Source organism: Scyliorhinus canicula, chromosome 17 (genome assembly GCF_902713615.1).
Source record: "Scyliorhinus canicula chromosome 17, sScyCan1.1, whole genome shotgun sequence".
Taxonomy (NCBI): domain Eukaryota; kingdom Metazoa; phylum Chordata; class Chondrichthyes; order Carcharhiniformes; family Scyliorhinidae; genus Scyliorhinus; species Scyliorhinus canicula.
In genome coordinates this window covers 1,087,780-1,104,617 of record NC_052162.1, presented here as the reverse complement: position 1 = coordinate 1,104,617, position 16,838 = coordinate 1,087,780, and the positions used below count along the sequence as shown (strand labels likewise).

The following is a 16,838-nucleotide window of genomic DNA, read 5'->3' as shown; positions in this document are numbered from 1 at the left end:
CGAGGGGTCGCTAGTGTACGTCGACGATGTCATAATCTGGTCCACAACTCCTCAAGAACACATCGATTGCCTCAAGCGGGTATTCCACAGGATCCCCGAGCATGGTCTCCAGCTCAACAGGGCCAAATGCTCATTCAGTCAATCAGAAATCAAATTTCTTGGTGACCACATCTCGCAGCAAGGCGGGCGGCCAGATGCTGACAAATGTTTCGGCGATCAACGCCATGAAGACCCCAGAGGACAAGAAGGCGGTCCTCCGCTTTCTGGGGATGGTCAACTTCCTTGGGAAGTTCATTCCCAACATAGCGTCCCACACCACAGCCCTCCACCATCTCGTCAGAAAGTCGACGGATTTCCAGTGGCTGCCCACTCATGAGAAGAAATGGCGTGAGCTGAGGGCAAAACTCACCAAAGCCCCGGTGCTGGCATTTTTCGACCCCGCCAAGGAGACAAAAATATCCACTGACGCGAGCCACGACGGTATTGTGGTGGTGCTCCTCCAACGGGATGACTCCTCCTCCTGGGCCCCGGTTGCATATGCCTCCAGAGCCATGACGCTCACTGAGCAACAGTACGCTCAGATTGAGAAGGAATGCCTGGGCCTCCTAACGGGAATCGACAAGTTCCACGACTATGTGTTTGGCCTCCCTAAATTCACGGTCGAGACGGACCACAGGCCATTGGTTCACATCATCCAAAAAGACCTCGAATGACATGATGCCACGGTTACAACGCATCCTTCTCAAGCTACGCCGCTACGATTTTGAACTGGTGTACACCCCGGGCAAAGAGCTCATTGTTGCAGATGCACTTTCCAGATCTGTCACCACACCGTGTGAGCAGACTGATATTGTCTGTCAAATAGACGCGCGAGTGCAATTCTGTGCCTCCAACTTTCCGGCCTCTGATGAGAGGGTCATTCAAATTCGTGAGGAACCGGCCAGGGATCCTCTGCTCCAGCAGGTGATGCAGCACCTCACGAATGGCTGGCAGAAGGGGCAGTGTCCCCAGTTTTACAATGATCTGACGGTGGTAGACGGCATCCTCATGAAGCTTGACAGAATTGTGATCCCGCAGAGCATGCGAGCTATGGTGCTTGGCCAAATCCACGAGGGTCACCTGGGGGTCGAGAAATGTCAACGCAGAGCTCGGGAGGCAGTCTACTGGCCGGGCATCAGCCAGGACGTTGCCAACACGGTCCTCAATTGCCCTATGTGTCAAAAATTTCTGCCGGCTCAACCTAAAGAAACTCTGCAGCAACATGAGCTAGTGACCTCCCCATGGTCCAAAGTCGGTGTTGACCTGTTACATACCAAGGGGCGTGACTATGTCCTCCTGGTTGACTACTTTTCCAATTACCCCAAAGTGGTCAGACTGTCTGACCTCACGTCGGCGGCGGTGATCAAGGCATGCAAGGAAACATGGGAGACTACTCACGGTGATGAGTGACAATGGCCCCTGTTATTACAGCCAGGAGTGGTCTGATTTTGCCCAGCTATTCAACTTTCGGCACGTAACATCCAGCCACCACTACCCACAGTCAAATGGAAAGGCCGAAAAAGGGGTCCACATCGTCAAAAGATTATGTAAGGCTGCAGACTCAGGCAACTGTTGGCATACAGAGCGACCCCGCTATCCACTGGGTTGTCTCCAGCACAGCTTCTAATGAACTGCACACAACGGTTCCAGCCATCCACATTCCAGACCTTGACAACTTCCCGGTCATACAGAAGATGCAGCAGTCTCGGGCCCAACATAAATCAACGTACGACGCTCATGCCACGGAGCTGGTCCCAGCTGATCGAGTTCGTGGACAGCTGTCTGGCGGCGGCTGGTCAGCCACAGCTGTGGTGGTCAAGCAAGTGGCCCCGAGATCGTTCCTCGTTCGCATGGCTGATGGCTCCTTCCTACGACCCAACAGGCGGGCACTGCGCAGACTTCCACGCCCACCACCCGACCGTGATGTCCCACCTCACACACTGCTTCCTCCGGACACGCCCTGCCACGGGGCCACCGATCTACCAGCAATCCTGCCAACCACTGCGCCCGCCGCATTGGCGGCAGTCCAACCTATCCAAGTGCAGGCGACCCCTGCTCCACCCTTGAGGCGGTCAACCAGAATTCGTCACCCGCCACAGAGACTAAACTTATAGACTGAATGTTGCATAACTTTGTTACCTCATCGTTTTGACATCTGTAAATATCGGTGTTTTTATTGCTTCATCTGCCCTATATCTGCACGAGCAACACCTTCCTATGTACACAAGTCCATTTTAGCATATTCTGTATATAGTCACGTACATATACACATCTTCAAGCACACGCACCTCAATATTTATTACCTGAACACAAACTTCACAAAAGGGGGAATGTCATAATATACATCCATGTATATAATGGAGTGCAGACAGGCAGTGATTGACACACAGGATGACCAGTAAGCACACAGAACACAGCAGCCAATCACCAGACAGGATCCGACCACTATAAAGCCAGAGGGCACCAGTTTTCCCGCTCTCTCGGGATCCAGCCTCTGAGGCGCTCAGAGTTCGTGAGCAGCAGCTAGTACAAACACCATGTGGTAGTCAGTTAGTCTGGTCAGGCTAGCCTCAGGTCTCCAGTCAAGTCAGCGTAGTGTCAACCCACAGTTGAACATGTAAAATAGGTAGATGTTAAATAAAGTCGTGTTGCATCTCATCAAGTGTTGGAAGTCTGTCTCTCGCTACACTGCATCAAGCGCAGCCACATAGACCCAGCCTACCCAACACATCAAACGTTCCAGGATTTAGATGTTTCAGACGGGATAGAGGGGGATGTTAAAGGGGTGGCAGAGTTGCCCTACTGGTTTGGGAGAATATCACAGTTGTACTACGGGAGGACACCTCAGAGGGCAGCGAGGCTATATGGGTAGAGATCAGGAATAAGAAGGGTGCAGTCACAATGTTGGGGTTTACAACAGACCTCCCAACAGCCAGCAGGAGATAGAGGAGCAGATAGGTAGACAGATTTTGGAAAGGAGTAAAAACAACAGGGTTGTTGTGATGGGAGACTTTAACTTCCCCAATATTGAGTGGGACTCACTTAGTGCTAGGGGCTTGGACAGGGCAGAGTTTGTAAGGAGCATCCAGGAGGGCTTCTTAAAACAATATGTAGACAGTCCAGCTAGGGAAGGGGCTGTACTGGACCTGGTATTGGGGAATGAGCCCGTCAGGTGGTAGAAGTTTCAGTAGGGGAACATTTCGGGAACAGTGACCATAATTCATTAAGTTTTAAAGTGCTAGTGGACAAGGATAAGAGTGGTCCTCAGGTGTATGTGCTAAATTGGGGGAAGGCTAATTATAACAATATTAGGCAGGAACTGAAGAACCTAGATTGGGGGGTGGATGTTTGAAGGTAAATCAACACCTGACATGTGGGAGGCTTTCAAGTGTTAGTTGAAAGGAATTCAGGACCGGCATGTTCCTGTGCGGAAGAAGGATAAATACGGCAAATTTCGGGAACCTTGGATAACGAGAGATATTGTCAGCCTTGTCAAAAAAAAAAGGAGGCATTTGTCAGGGCTAGAAGGTTGGGAACAGACGAAGCCTGTATGGAATATAAGGAAAGTAGGAAGGAACTTAAGCAAGGAGTCAGGAGGGCTAGAAGAGGTCACGAAAAGTCATTGGCAAATAGGGTTAAGGAAAATCCCACGGCTTTTTACATGTACATAAAAAGCAAGAGGGTAGCCAGGGAAAGGTTGGCCCACTGAAGGACAGGCAAGGGAATCTATGTGTGGAGCCAGAGGAAATGGGCGAGGTACTAAATGAATACTTTGCATCAGTATTCACCAAAGAGAAGGAATTGGTGGATGTTGAGTCTCGACAAGGGTGTGCAGATAGCCTGGGTCACATTGAGATCCAAAAAGACGAAGTGTTGGGCGTCTTGAAAAATATTACGGTAGATAAGTCCCCAGGGCCTGATGGGATCTACCCCAGAATACTGAAGGAGACTAGAGAGAAAATTACCGAGGCCTTGACAAAAATCTTTGGATCCTCACTGTCTTCAGGTGAAGTGCCGGAGGACTGGAGAATAGTCAATGTTGTTCCTTTGTTTAAGAAGGGTAGCAAGGATAATCCAGGGAACTACAGGCCAGTGAGCCTTACGTCAGTGGTAGGGACATTACTGGAGCGAATTCTTCGAGACAGGATTAGACAGATTACATAGAACATACAGTGCAGAAGGGTTTAGCCCATCGAGTCTGCATCGACCCACTTAAGCCCTCACTTCCACCCTATCCCCATAACCCAATAACCCCTCCTAAACATTTTTTGGATACTAAGAGCAATTTAGCATGGCCAAACCACCTAACCTGCACGTCTTTGGACTGTGGGAGGAAACTGGAGCACCCGGAGGAAACCCACGCAGACACGGGGAGAACGTGCAGACTCCGTACAGACAGTGACCCAGCCGGGAATCGAACCTGGGACCCTGGAACTGTGAAGCCACAATGCTATCCACTGTGCTACCCTGCTGCCCACCTACTCCCATTTGGAAGCAAATGGATGTCTTAGTCAGAGGCAGCATGGTTTTGTGACGGGGAGGTCGTGTCTCACTAACTTGATAAGAGTTTTTCGAGGAGGTCACAAAGATGATTGATGCAGGTAGGGCAGTGAATGTTGTCTATATGGACTTCAGTAAGGCCTTTGACAAGGTCCCTCATGCAGACTGGTACAAAAGTGAAGTCACACGGGATCAGGGGTGAGCTGGCAAGGTGGATACAGAACTGGCTAGGTCATAGAAGGCAGAGAGTAGCAATGGCAGGGTGCTTTTCTGATTGTAGGGCTGTGACTAGTGGTGTTCCGCAGGGATCAGTGCTGGGACCTTTGCTGTTCGTAGTCTATATAAATGATTTGGAGGAAAATGTAACTGGTCTGATTAGTACGTTTGCAGACGACACAAAGGTAGGTGGAATTGCGGACAGCGATGAGGACTGTCAGAGGATACAGCAGGATTTAGATCATTTGGAGACTTGGGCGGAGAGATGGCAGATGGAGTTTAATCCGGACAAATATGAGGTAATGCATTTTGAAAGGTCTAATGCAAGTTGGGAATATACAGTGAATGGTAGAACCGTCAAGAGTATTGACAGTCAGAGAGATCTAGGTGTACAGGTCCACAGGTCACTGAAAGGGGCAACACAGGTGGAGAAGGTAGTCAAGAAGGCATACGGCATGCTTGCCTTCATTGGTTGGGGCATTGAGTATAAGAATTGGCAAGTCATGTTGCAGCTGTACAGAACCTTAGTTAGGCCACACTTGGAGTATAGTGTTCAATTCTGGTCGCCACACGACCAGAAGGATGTGGAGGTTTTAGAGAGGGTGCAGAAGAGATTTACCAGGATGTTGCCTGGTATGGAGGGCATTAGCTATGCCGAGCAGTTGAATAAACTCGGTTTGTTCTCACTGGAACGACAGAGGTTGAGGGGCGACCTGATAGAGGTCTACAAAATTATGAAGGGCATAGACAGAGTGGATAGTCAGAGGCTTTTCCCCAGGGTAGAGGGGTCAATTACTAGGGTGCATTGGTTTAAGGGGCAAGGTTTAGAGGAGATTTTCGAGGCAAGTTTTTTTACACAGAGGGTAGTGGGTGCCTGGAACTCGCTGCCGGAGGAGGTGGTGGAAGCAGGGACGATTGTGACATTTAAGGGGCATCTTGACAAATACATGAATAGGATGGGGATAGAGGGATACAGACCCAGGAAGTGTAGAAGATTTTGGTTTAGACGGACAGCATGGTTGGCATGGGCTTGGAGGGCCGAAGGGCCTGTTCCTGTGCTGTACTTTTCTTTGTTCTTTGACTAATTCTGACCAGTGTCTTATGATCTTACGGGTCAATGTCTGTGTGATGTTTGCACATTCTCTCCGTGTCTGCATGGGTCTCACACCCACAACCCAAAAAGATGTGCAGGGTAGGTGAATTGGCAATGCTAAATTGCCCCTTAATTTGAAAAAGAATAATTGGGTACTCTAAGTCTATTAAAAAGAAAATGAATCTGGGGTGATAGTTATAGGGAGGAAGGAAATGGCAGAGGAGTTAAACAGATATTTTGCATCAGTCTTTACTTTGGAAAATACTTTGAACATCCCATTAATGGTAAAGAATGCTAGGAAGAATTAAACATCACCACCAGAGTAGGAGCATTATACAAACGACGGGCAGCAGGGTGGCGCAGTGGTTAGCACTGCTGCCTCACAGCACTGAGGACCCGGGTTCAATCTCGGCCCCAGGTCACTGTCCGTGTTGAGTTTGCACATTCCCTGTGTCTGCATGGGTCTCACCCCCACAATCCAAAGATGTGTAGGGTAGGTGGATTGACCACGCTAAATTGCTCCTTTATTAGAAAAAAAATAATTTGGTACTCTAAATTTTTTTTAAAGAGATATCTAGTCACAGACTCGGAACAAAGCAGAGGTCATCTTGGATCAAGATGAGGAAGAATTTCTTCAGTCAGAAGGTCTTTAGAAGTCTCTAATTTGAGGGCTGCAGTAGCTCAGTCATCAAAGCAGAAATTGTCTTTTTTCTAAATACCAAACATGTAAAACGGGAAGGTGCAGGAGAATGGTGTTGGGATAGAAGATCAGCTAGTTCAATGGTGAAGCAGGCTTGAGATGCCGAAAGAATGGCCTCTTTCTGCACGTTAGGGATTCATTGGTTTTATCTAACGTAGAAACATGCCATTCACCCCATCGAGTCTGCACCAATCTTCTGAGAGCAACCTACCTAGGCCCACTCCCCTATCCCCGTAACCCCACCTAACATGCCCCTCTTCGGGGCTGTGGGAGGAAATCGAAGGATCAAGAAGAAGAATCCATTTTGGTGGAGCGAAGATACAGCAAGGACCAAAGCATACAGGCAACCAAACTGTGGTGGTCATGCTGGGCATGGTATAAATCAGAAAATTAGAGCTACATGTAATATGGATGAAACAGTAATAACAGGCAATTTAAATTCTGCATAGAGTGGGTAAACCTAATTATCACTAATGTTGTGGTGGAAGAATTCCTGAAGCATGTAGGAGACGGGTTTCCGTAGTACGTTGACGAACCAATCAAGAGGGATCAGACTACTTTAGATTTAGTATTATATAATGAGAACGGGCTAACTAATAAAGGAGCCACTAGGAAACAATGATACAATATGATGGAACTTTACATTAAGTTTGAAATTGATACAATTAATTCTGAAATTAGGGTCCTAAATCTGAACAAAGGAAGTTTTGAAGGTATGAAGCAAGTTGGCTTTTGTGGAGTTTAAAATTAGTTTGAATGTTTGGCAGTAGAAAGGTAATGGCTAATATTCAAAGTATTATTACAGGTCTACAACAAATGTACATTCCTCCAAGGGACTTGTAAAAACGAGGAACTGAAGGAAATGAGTATTCATAAAGAGGCAGTCATCAAAAATCGAGGGTTGTCAATCCCCTAGACCAGATGAGCTACCTCCCAGTGTGTTGAAGATGCATCTTAAATACAAGCTTGAATGAGCATCACCTGCTCTCAATTCCAGAGGCAAGAAAGACCTGGTGTATTTTTAAAGGGACCTGTATTTCTAACATTGTCACCTTGGTGTACTTGTACACGAGTCATGAAAAGCTGGCATGCAGGTACAGCAAGCAATTAGAAAGGCAAATGGTATGTTGGCCTTCATTGCAAGAGGATTTGATTACAGAGGTAAAGATGTTTTATGGCAATTTTATAGAGCCTTAGTGAGACCACACCTACAATATTATAACAACAAAGAGTACAGCACAGGAACAGGCCCTTAGGCCCTCTAAGCCTGCGCCGGTCACGTGTTCCATCTAGACCAACCGCCTGTATCCTATACACCGTCTGTTCATCTGTCTATCCAAATAAGTCTTCCAGGTCACTAACGTATCTGCCTGAACCACCTCACTTGGCAGTGCATTCCAGGCCACCACCACCCTCTGTGTAAAAAACTTCCCCCGCACATCTCCACTGAACCTTCCCCCCCCCCCCCCCCCCCCCGAACTTGTGCCCCCTTGTAATTGTCATTTCTGCCCTGGGAAAAAGCCTCCAACTGCCCACCCTTATCTATACCCCTAATAATTTATAAACTTCTATCAGGTCGCCCCTCAGCCTCCGTCTCTAGAGGGAGAACAATCCCAGTTTATTCAATCTCTCCTCATAGCTAATACCCTCCATACCAGGCAACATCCTGGTAAACCTTCTGTACTCTCTCCAAAGCCTCCACATTCTTCTGGTAGTGCGGTGACCAGAATTAGACACAGTATTCCAAATGTGGCCTAACCAATGTCCTATGTAACTTTAACATAATTTTCAAGCTTTTATACTTGATACCCTGTCCTCTGAAGGCAGACACCTTTCTTTACCACCATTTCCACCTGTGCTGCCACGTTTAAGGATCTGTGGACCTGCACGCCCACATCTCTCTGGGTCTCTATGCTCCTGATGGTTCTGCCACTTATTTTATAGTTCCCACCTGAATTGGATCGACCAAAATGCATCACCTCACATTTGTCCGGGTTAAATTCCATCTGCCATTTCTCTGCCCAATTTTTCAGCCTATCTATATCCTGTTGTATTCTCTGACAATCTTCATCACTATCCGCAACTCCGACAATCTTAGTATCATCCGTAAACTTTCTAATCAGACCCGCTACATTTTCTTCCAAGTCATTTATATATATTACAAACAGCAGAGGTCCCAGTTACATACTAACACCACTAGTTACATACTTACCATAGTTACACCACTAGTTACATACCTCCATTCGTAAAAACACCCTTCCACTGCTACCCTCTGTCTTCTATGGCCAAGCCAGTTATGACTCCATCCAGCTAGTTCACCCCTGACCCCATGTGATTTAATCTTTGTGTGCAGTTTTGGTCTCTTTGTCTAACGGCAGATATTCTTGGCATGGAATGGCAACTGACATTCACCAGACCAATCCCCAAAAATTGACTAATGAGAGATTGAGGAGGTGGGGCCATTGAACAGTGCAGAAGGAGGCTATTCGGCCCATTGAGTCTGCACTAGGGTGGGTGGTATATGGCGCAGTGATTTACACTAGGACTACGGCACTGAAGACCCGGGTTTGAATCCCAGCCCTGGGTCACTGTCCGTGTGGAGTTTGCACATTCTCCACATGTCTGCATGGGTTTCACCCCCAAAACCCAAAAGATGTGCAGGTTAGGTGGATTGGCCACACTAAATTGCCCCTTAATTGGGAATAAAGTAATTGGGTACACTAAATTGATTTTTGAAAAAGGAGTCTGCACTAGCTGCTGAAAGAGCACTCTGTCTCGGCCGAATACCCCACCCTATCCCCATTCTCTACATCTTCAACCAACTTACAAAGTTCTTACAGGGTGTGACAGGGTAGATATGGATAGGATATTTCCCCTGGCTTTTGAGTGCAGAGCCAGGGGACATAGCCTCAGAATAAGGGGCAGGCCATTTAAGACTAAGATGAAGCAGAATCCTTTCAGCCAGAGGGTGGTAAATCTTTGCAATTCACTTGAAGCTCAATTGAACATGAACATGTTCAAGATAGAAATCAATAAATTTCTGGATGCTAATAATATCAAGGGAGATTTTGGGGAAAATAGCATTGAGGTAGATGTTCAACCATGATCTGTTTGAACAGCAGAGCAGGCTTGATGGGCCGAGTGGTCTGCTCCTATTTCCTATGTTCCAAAACCGATTGTTCAGCCATTAACTGCTGCAGCAAAACATTTTTTTAAAATTGCACACAAATTATGTCATGGACAAGGCAAACCAGCAATTTGAGCCACTGATCGGCAAAAATATACCACTGCAAGTTTGAGAATGATGCCAACAAGGATTATAAAGTTAATTGTTAGAAGGAGAACCACGAACAGGGGACAGTAACAATTCATTTCTACAAGACTAAGTATGAAGGAAGGCCTAATTGGAGTAGAGGACACATTTCAAACATTTAAAGAATAAACAGTAAATGATTGTTTGCATTGATTGAGGAATTTGCAGGAAACTTTGGACTGAGAATTAACATTAAAAAGAATGAATGACAAATAAGAAACTTCTGTGCAGAGCATTATGCAATGAACTTAAATACATGAACAGGATGGGAATAGAGGGATACGGACACCGGAAGTGCAGAAGATTTTAGTTTAGATGGGCAGCATGGTCGGCACAGGCCTGTTCCTGTGCTGTACTTTTCTTTGATGTGGAGATGCCGGCGTTGGACTGGGGTGAGCACAGGTGATTTACCTGAGGAAGGAGCAGTGCTCCGAAACCTAGTGTTTGAAACAAACATGTTGGACTTTAACCTGGTGTTGTAAGACATCTTACTGTACTTTTCTTTGTTCTTTAAACCTTTTATGGTAGGGAGCTATACAGTGAGGCAAAAGATTTAACAACATTGGAACATATGGATTTCAGAAGAAATATAGGAAAAATGGTAGGGAAATAGGAAAAGGAGAGATTACCAATGAAGAACAGACACACAAGCATTGATTAATTAGCCTCCTGGGCAATAAATTCCAGGAACTATCTGCCTCCTTCAAGACATGGCAGGGACGTACCTTCCATCCAAACTCTCTCCATCAATCTCAGCTCAGTCGCTTAGTTTGCACGAAGTGTGCTTAACTCTGCACTGTAAAATAGCATTGGCTGTCACTGGTAACTTAGCCCAACATTCCCAAGTTAGCATCAAACAAGGACCAACTCATTCAAATGGAGCACAATGCAGTGCAGATACAGTGCAGAACATGTCTATGTACGTGTGAAAAACATTACCAAGTTGTCCTTTCAAAAAGAAAATTGGAGTTGGTCATATGAATTGAAAAACAATCCTCAACCACCATCCCAGTAATATGATGGGGCTGCCTTGGTGCAGACAGCAGCAGACTGACCTGTGTTATGGGGTTGCATTGGTGCAGACAGCAGCAGAACTGGCCTGTGTTATGGGGCTGCGTTGGTGCAGACAGCAGCAGACTGACCTATGGGGCTGCGTTGGTGCAGACAGCAGCAGAACTGGCCTGTGTTATGGGGCTGCTTTGGTGCAGACAGCAGCAGACTGACCTGTGTTATGGGGCTGCGTTGGTGCAGAAAGCAGCAGAACTGGCCTGTGTTATGCGGCTGCGTTGGTACAGACAGCAGCAGACTGACCTGTGTTATGGGGCTGCGTTGGTGCAGACAGCACAAGAACTAGCCTGTGTTATGGGGCTGCGTTGGTGCAGACAGCACAAGAACTAGCCTGTGTCGACAGCAGCCGAGACACAATTCAATGCTCACACATTCTGAAATTTTTTGGCAATTCAGTCATGCATTTTTGTTATTGTTGAAGTGCTGTGGAATTACATTGCAGAAGTTGAAGATCTTGGTGGTCCCTGAAGGACTCAAGCAAAATAGCCAAGTCTTTTGTTCATGGGGAGAATGCAACCCATTTGGCCATTCAAACAAGAAATAAAGCAACAGGCCTGGGATGGAGGGAAAGAAAGATGAAACAAAAAGGAGAAAATAGTTTGGGGCTAATTACATTCACCAGCATTTCCTGCAGCCAGCTACCGATGAACAATTTCTTGTATAAATGCTTTATGATGAATGTTAAGATGCAGTGATTAAACATGTTTGAACTCATCTATGATTTTTTCAAACTGCCAGGCAGACTTGTCCACAAATGTTATTACCTAAGTTAGTACCAATAAACCTGGTTGAATTGTCAAGAAAAATGGCTTGCAAACACCAAGTATATCTGCATAATCTACAATGATGAAGTTTGGTTTTACTTGGTTTAACAATCCAGGAATTTGGAGGGATTCCCATGCACTATGATGTATCACTGGGAAGAAACACATGCAGCATTCCATATGTGTATCGGTACAATCTGTGGACAACTGCTGCCTGTGCTAGCCAGTCTGCCTCACAATGACAGAAGAAATAGAGGTCAGGTTAACGATCTAAAGACACCGTTCAATGCTCAGTCTTTCCCATTATTTGAAAAGCAATGAACATGCTATCAATTAAAAATTGGCATGGGGTAACAATCATAAACACACAGGTATAGACAACAGCAGAAATATCCAGATAGGTCACTTATACAGAAGTACAAAAATGACACACCATAAACCCCTTCACCCTGCAATCCCCCCACCATCCCTGGAGGAACTAAAGTTGCCAAGCTTGAGTCAGAGTTCAATTGAGCTTACTGTAAGGAAAACCTTTCATTGTACTCTCAACATCAAAACTGATCAACTACAGCCTATAGTGCTAAATCAACCATACTCAACTTAATCGCCATCATTGCAAAGATCAAGAGGTGTCTGTTTCCTTCAACATACCATTAGAAACAGTAGATGTTTACCAGACTGACTCTGGGGATGGGGGGACAGTCATGTGAGGAGAGATTGACTAGGTTGGGATTGTTCTCGCTGGAGTTCAGAAGAATGAGGGGGGATCTCATAGACATATAAAATTCTAACAGGACTAGACAGGGGAGATGCAGGGAAGATGTTACCAATGATAGGTGTGTCCAGACCAGGGGTCACAGTCTGAGGATTCAGGGTAAACCACTTCAGACAGAAATGAGGAGACATTTCTTCACACAAAGAGTGGTGAGCCTGTGGAATTCATTACCACAGGAAGTAGTTGATGCTAAAATATTGAATATATTCAAGAGGCAGCTGGAAAGAGCACTTGGGGCGAATGGGATCAAAGGATATGGGGAGAAAGCAGGATGAGGCTATTGAGTTGGATGGTCAGTCATGATCGTGATAAATGGTGGAGCAGGCTCGAAGGGCCAAATGGCTTCCTCCTCTCTTCTCTATATCGATGTATCTATGTGTCTTTACATGGAAAGGAGCAATCAGTTAGCTATAGAATCAATGATTATTTTTCATTTGACAAAGTAAAATGAAGGAAGGGGTTGGAATCTACACCAACACCACCGAGACCATCAAAGCGATGGAGGAACAGCACAACAGCTCTGCTCCTTATCTCACCTCATCCGCACTTCACCTGGACAGAACAAGGGGAAAGAAAACAATTGCCTGGAGTCCAGGTCCCATTCTTCGCAGATCACCGATTCACTCCTTGAACAAGCCCTCACTCGCCTTCCCAATACATCACTGCAGCATCCCACCACCCTGTTCGTTGCCTCCTCCCTACACCTCCAGTCCCTCAGCCCCCTCCCACACACGCAAGACCCCCCTCAGACTCCCACCCTCCTGCCCCACGCAACGCACCCTCCCCAGTCCCTTTCCCCTCAACCTCCCCAGTCTTCCCCTCACCCTCCTGAATCATTCCCCTTCCCGAGTCTTCCCCCCCCATGCTCTCCCTTGCACCCCCTCCAGAATCCCCAGCACCTCCCCACCCAGCAACCCCCCACATTCCCCATCCCCCTCAATGCCATCCCGTCATTGTCCCTCCCTCCCCACTGCTTCTCCACCCACCCTCATCCCTCCCCAGTGCTTCTTCCTCTCTCCCCAGTGTATCTCGATCTAACTGCCCAGTGGATACCCCCTCTCCTCCAGTGGACCGCCCCAACCCTCTCCCCGCAATGGTTCTCCCATCCCCTCTCCCAGTGGATCTCTCTCCCAGTGGATCTTCCATACCCCTCTCCCAGTGGATCTCTCCAGCCCTCTCTTAACAATGGTTCTCCCATACACCTCTCCTAGTGGATCCCTCTCCCAGTGGATCTCCCATACCCCTCTCCCAGTGGATCTCTCTCCCAGTGGGGGGGGAAATCTCCCAGTGGGGCTGGTTTAGCACACTGGGCTAAATCGCTGGCTTTTAAAACAGACCAAGGGATCTCCCTCCCAGTGGATCTTCCATACCCCTCTCCCAGTGGATCACCCTCCCACTGGATCTGCCATACCCCTCTCCCAGTGGATCTCCCTCACCCCTCTCCCAGTGGATCACCCTCCCACTGGATCTGCCATACCCCTCTCCCAGTGGATCACCCTCCCACTGGATCTGCCATACCCCTCTCCCAGTGGATCTCCCTCACCCCTCTCCCAGTGGATCTCCCTCCCAGTGGATCTGCCATACCCCTCTCCCAGTGGATCACCCTCCCACTGGATCTGCCATACCCCTCTCCCAGTGGATCTCCCTCCCAGTGGATCTGCCATACCCCTCTCCCAGTGGATCTCCCTCCAAGTGGATCTGCCATACCCCTCTCCCAGTGGATCTCTCTCCCAGTGGATCTGCCTCTCTCCCCAACAGTGTCTTTGCTGTGATTTACAGGCAGTGTCCCCCCCCGGCCGCACTTACCCTCTGCCCCCCGGGGGGGACTGTCTGTCTCTGTCCCGCTGTCTGGGTGTCCGGCATTCCCGGGATCGGTACCTTTCAGCAACATGGAGCAGCCGGGCTGGGGGCGGGCGGAGCCGCAGAGCAGCAGCAACAGAGCGGCGGCGGGGAGCAGGGACATGGCGGGGCCGCGATCCGGGAGCCGGGGCACAAAGAGCGGCAGCAACACGCGGCCCGGGGCCGGGAGCTCAGCACCGCCGCTCCGCTAGCAGCGATCCCGAGTCCATCAGCTGCTCCCGGCGGCGGAGACCGGGCCGGGCGCGGGGCAGCCGCTGGATTCCCTGGTCCGGATTCCCGGTGCGGGTTTCCCGGGTCCGGATTCGCGGTTCCCGGATTCCCGGTGTGGGCTGGATTCACGGGTCCGGATTCGCGGTTCCCGGATTGGGTTTCCCGGGTCCGGATCGCGGTTCCCGGATTGGGATTCCCGGGTCCGATTCGCGGTGCAGGCGGGATTCCCGGTTCCCGGGTCTGGATTCCCGGTGCAGGCGGGATTCCCGGGTCTGGATTCGCGCTGCTGGCGGGATTCCTGGTTCCCGGGTCTGGATTCGCGCTGCGGGCGGGATTCCTGGTTCCCGGGTCTGGATTCCGCTCCAACTCCCAACTTTCTGCCGCGGCCCCGACTCTCGGGATAAACTTTCCCGCGGCCCAATTGGTCAGCTCGGCACGTCAATCCGCCCATCCGCGGATCTGATTGGACACTGGGCGCGGGGAGGGGTCAATTGCAAAGTTATGTGAATGAAAGTTGGGATAAAGCGGCTCATTCACCGGTGGAACAAAAGGAGCAGAAACACAGAGAGAATATGGAGCAGAGAGAGAGAGAGAATGGAGCAGAGAGAGAGAGAGAATGGAGCAGAGAGAGAGAGAGAGAATGGAGCAGAGAGAGAGAGAGAGAGAATAGAGCAGAGAGAGAGAGAATGGGGCAGAGAGAGAGAGAGAATAGAGCAGAGAGAGAGAGAGAATGGAGCAGAGAGAGAGAGAGAATAGAGCAGAGAGAGAGAGAGAATGGAGCAGAGAGAGAGAATGGAGCAGAGAGAGAATGGAGCAGAGAGAGAGAATGGAGCAGAGAGAGAGAGAATGGAGCAGAGAGAGAGAGAATGGGAGAGAGAGAGAGAGAATGGGGCAGAGAGAATGGGGCAGAGAGAGAGAGAGAATGGGGCAGAGAGAGAGAGAGAATGGGGCAGAGAGAGAGAGAGAATGGAGCAGAGAGAGAGAGAGAATGGAGCAGAGAGAGAATAGAGCAGAGAGAGAGAATGGAGCAGAGAGAGAATGGAGCAGAGAGAGAGAGAATGGGGCAGAGAGAGACTGGAAGAGAGAGAGAGAGAATGGAGGAGAGAGAGAGAATGGGGCTGAGAGAGAGAGAATGGAGCAGAGAGAATGGAGCAGTGAGAGAGAGAATGGGGCAGAGAGAGAGAGAGAGACTGGAGCAGAGAGAATGGGGCAGAGAGAGAGAGAATGGGGCAGAGAGAGAATGGAGCAGTGAGACAGAGAATGGGGCAGAGAGAGAGAGAGAGAGAATGGAGCAGAGAGAGAGAGAATGGGGCAGAGAGAGAGAGAGAAGGGAGCAGAGAGAGAGAGAGAATGGGGCAGAGAGAGAGAGAGAGAATGGAGCAGAGAGAGAGAGAATGAAACACAGAGAGAGAGAATGGAGCAGAGAGAGAGAGAATGAAACACCGAGAGAGAGAATGGAGCAGAGAGAGAGAGAATTGGGCACAGAGAGAGAGAGAGAATGGGGCAGAGAGAGAGAATTGAGCAGAGAGAGACAGAGAGAAAATGGGGCATGGAGAGAATGGAGCAGAGAGACAGAGAATGGAGTAGAGAGAGAGAGAGAGAATGGGGCAGAGAGAGAGAGAGAATGGGGCAGAGAGAGAGAGAATGGGGCAGAGAGAGAGAGAATGGGGCAGAGAGAGAGAATGGGGCAGAGAGAGAGAGAGAGAGTGGAGCAGAGAGAGAATGGAGCAGAGAGAGAGAATGGAGCAGAGAGAGAGAGTGCAGCAGAGAGAAAATGGGGCAGAGAGAGAGAGAATGTGGAGCAGAGAGAGACAGAATGGAGCAGACAGAGAGAGAGAGAATGGGGCAGAGAGAGAGAGAGAATGGAGCAGAGAGAGAGAATGGGGCAGAGAGAGAAAGAATGGGGCAGAGAGAGAAAGAATGGGGCAGAGAGAGAAAGAATGGAGCAGAGAGAGAGAGAGAATGGAGCAGAGAGAGAATGGAGCAGAGAGAGAATGGAGCAGAGAGAGAGAGAGAGAGAATGGGGCAGGGAGAGAGAGAGAGAATGGGGCAGAGAGAGAGAGAATGGGGCAGAGAGAGAGAGAGAGAGTGGAGCAGAGAGAGAGAATGGGGCAGAGAGAGAGAATGGGGCAGAGAGAGAGAGAATGGGGCAGAGAGAGAGAGAATGTGGCAGAGAGAGAGAGAATGGAGCAGAGAGAGAGAGAGAATGGGGCAGAGAGAGAATGGAGCAGAGAGAGAGAGAGAGAGAATGGGGCAGAGAGAGAGAGAGAATGGGGCAGAGAGAGAGAGAGAGAGAGAGA

General features: G+C 48.7%; 1 protein-coding gene across 1 annotated transcript in view; it reads right to left on the bottom strand.

The window, feature by feature from the left end:
• The window catches only part of gpc4 (glypican 4), a 297,220-nt gene extending 282,282 nt beyond the window's left edge, over positions 1–14,938 (bottom strand). Inside the window, exon 1 of the mRNA XM_038774482.1 lies at positions 14,275–14,938. Coding sequence (XP_038630410.1) covers positions 14,275–14,431 — 157 coding nt within the window. The 5' untranslated portion in view covers positions 14,432–14,938. The remainder of the gene's footprint in view (positions 1–14,274) is intronic.
• Between the last annotated feature and the right edge of the window lie 1,900 nt (positions 14,939–16,838).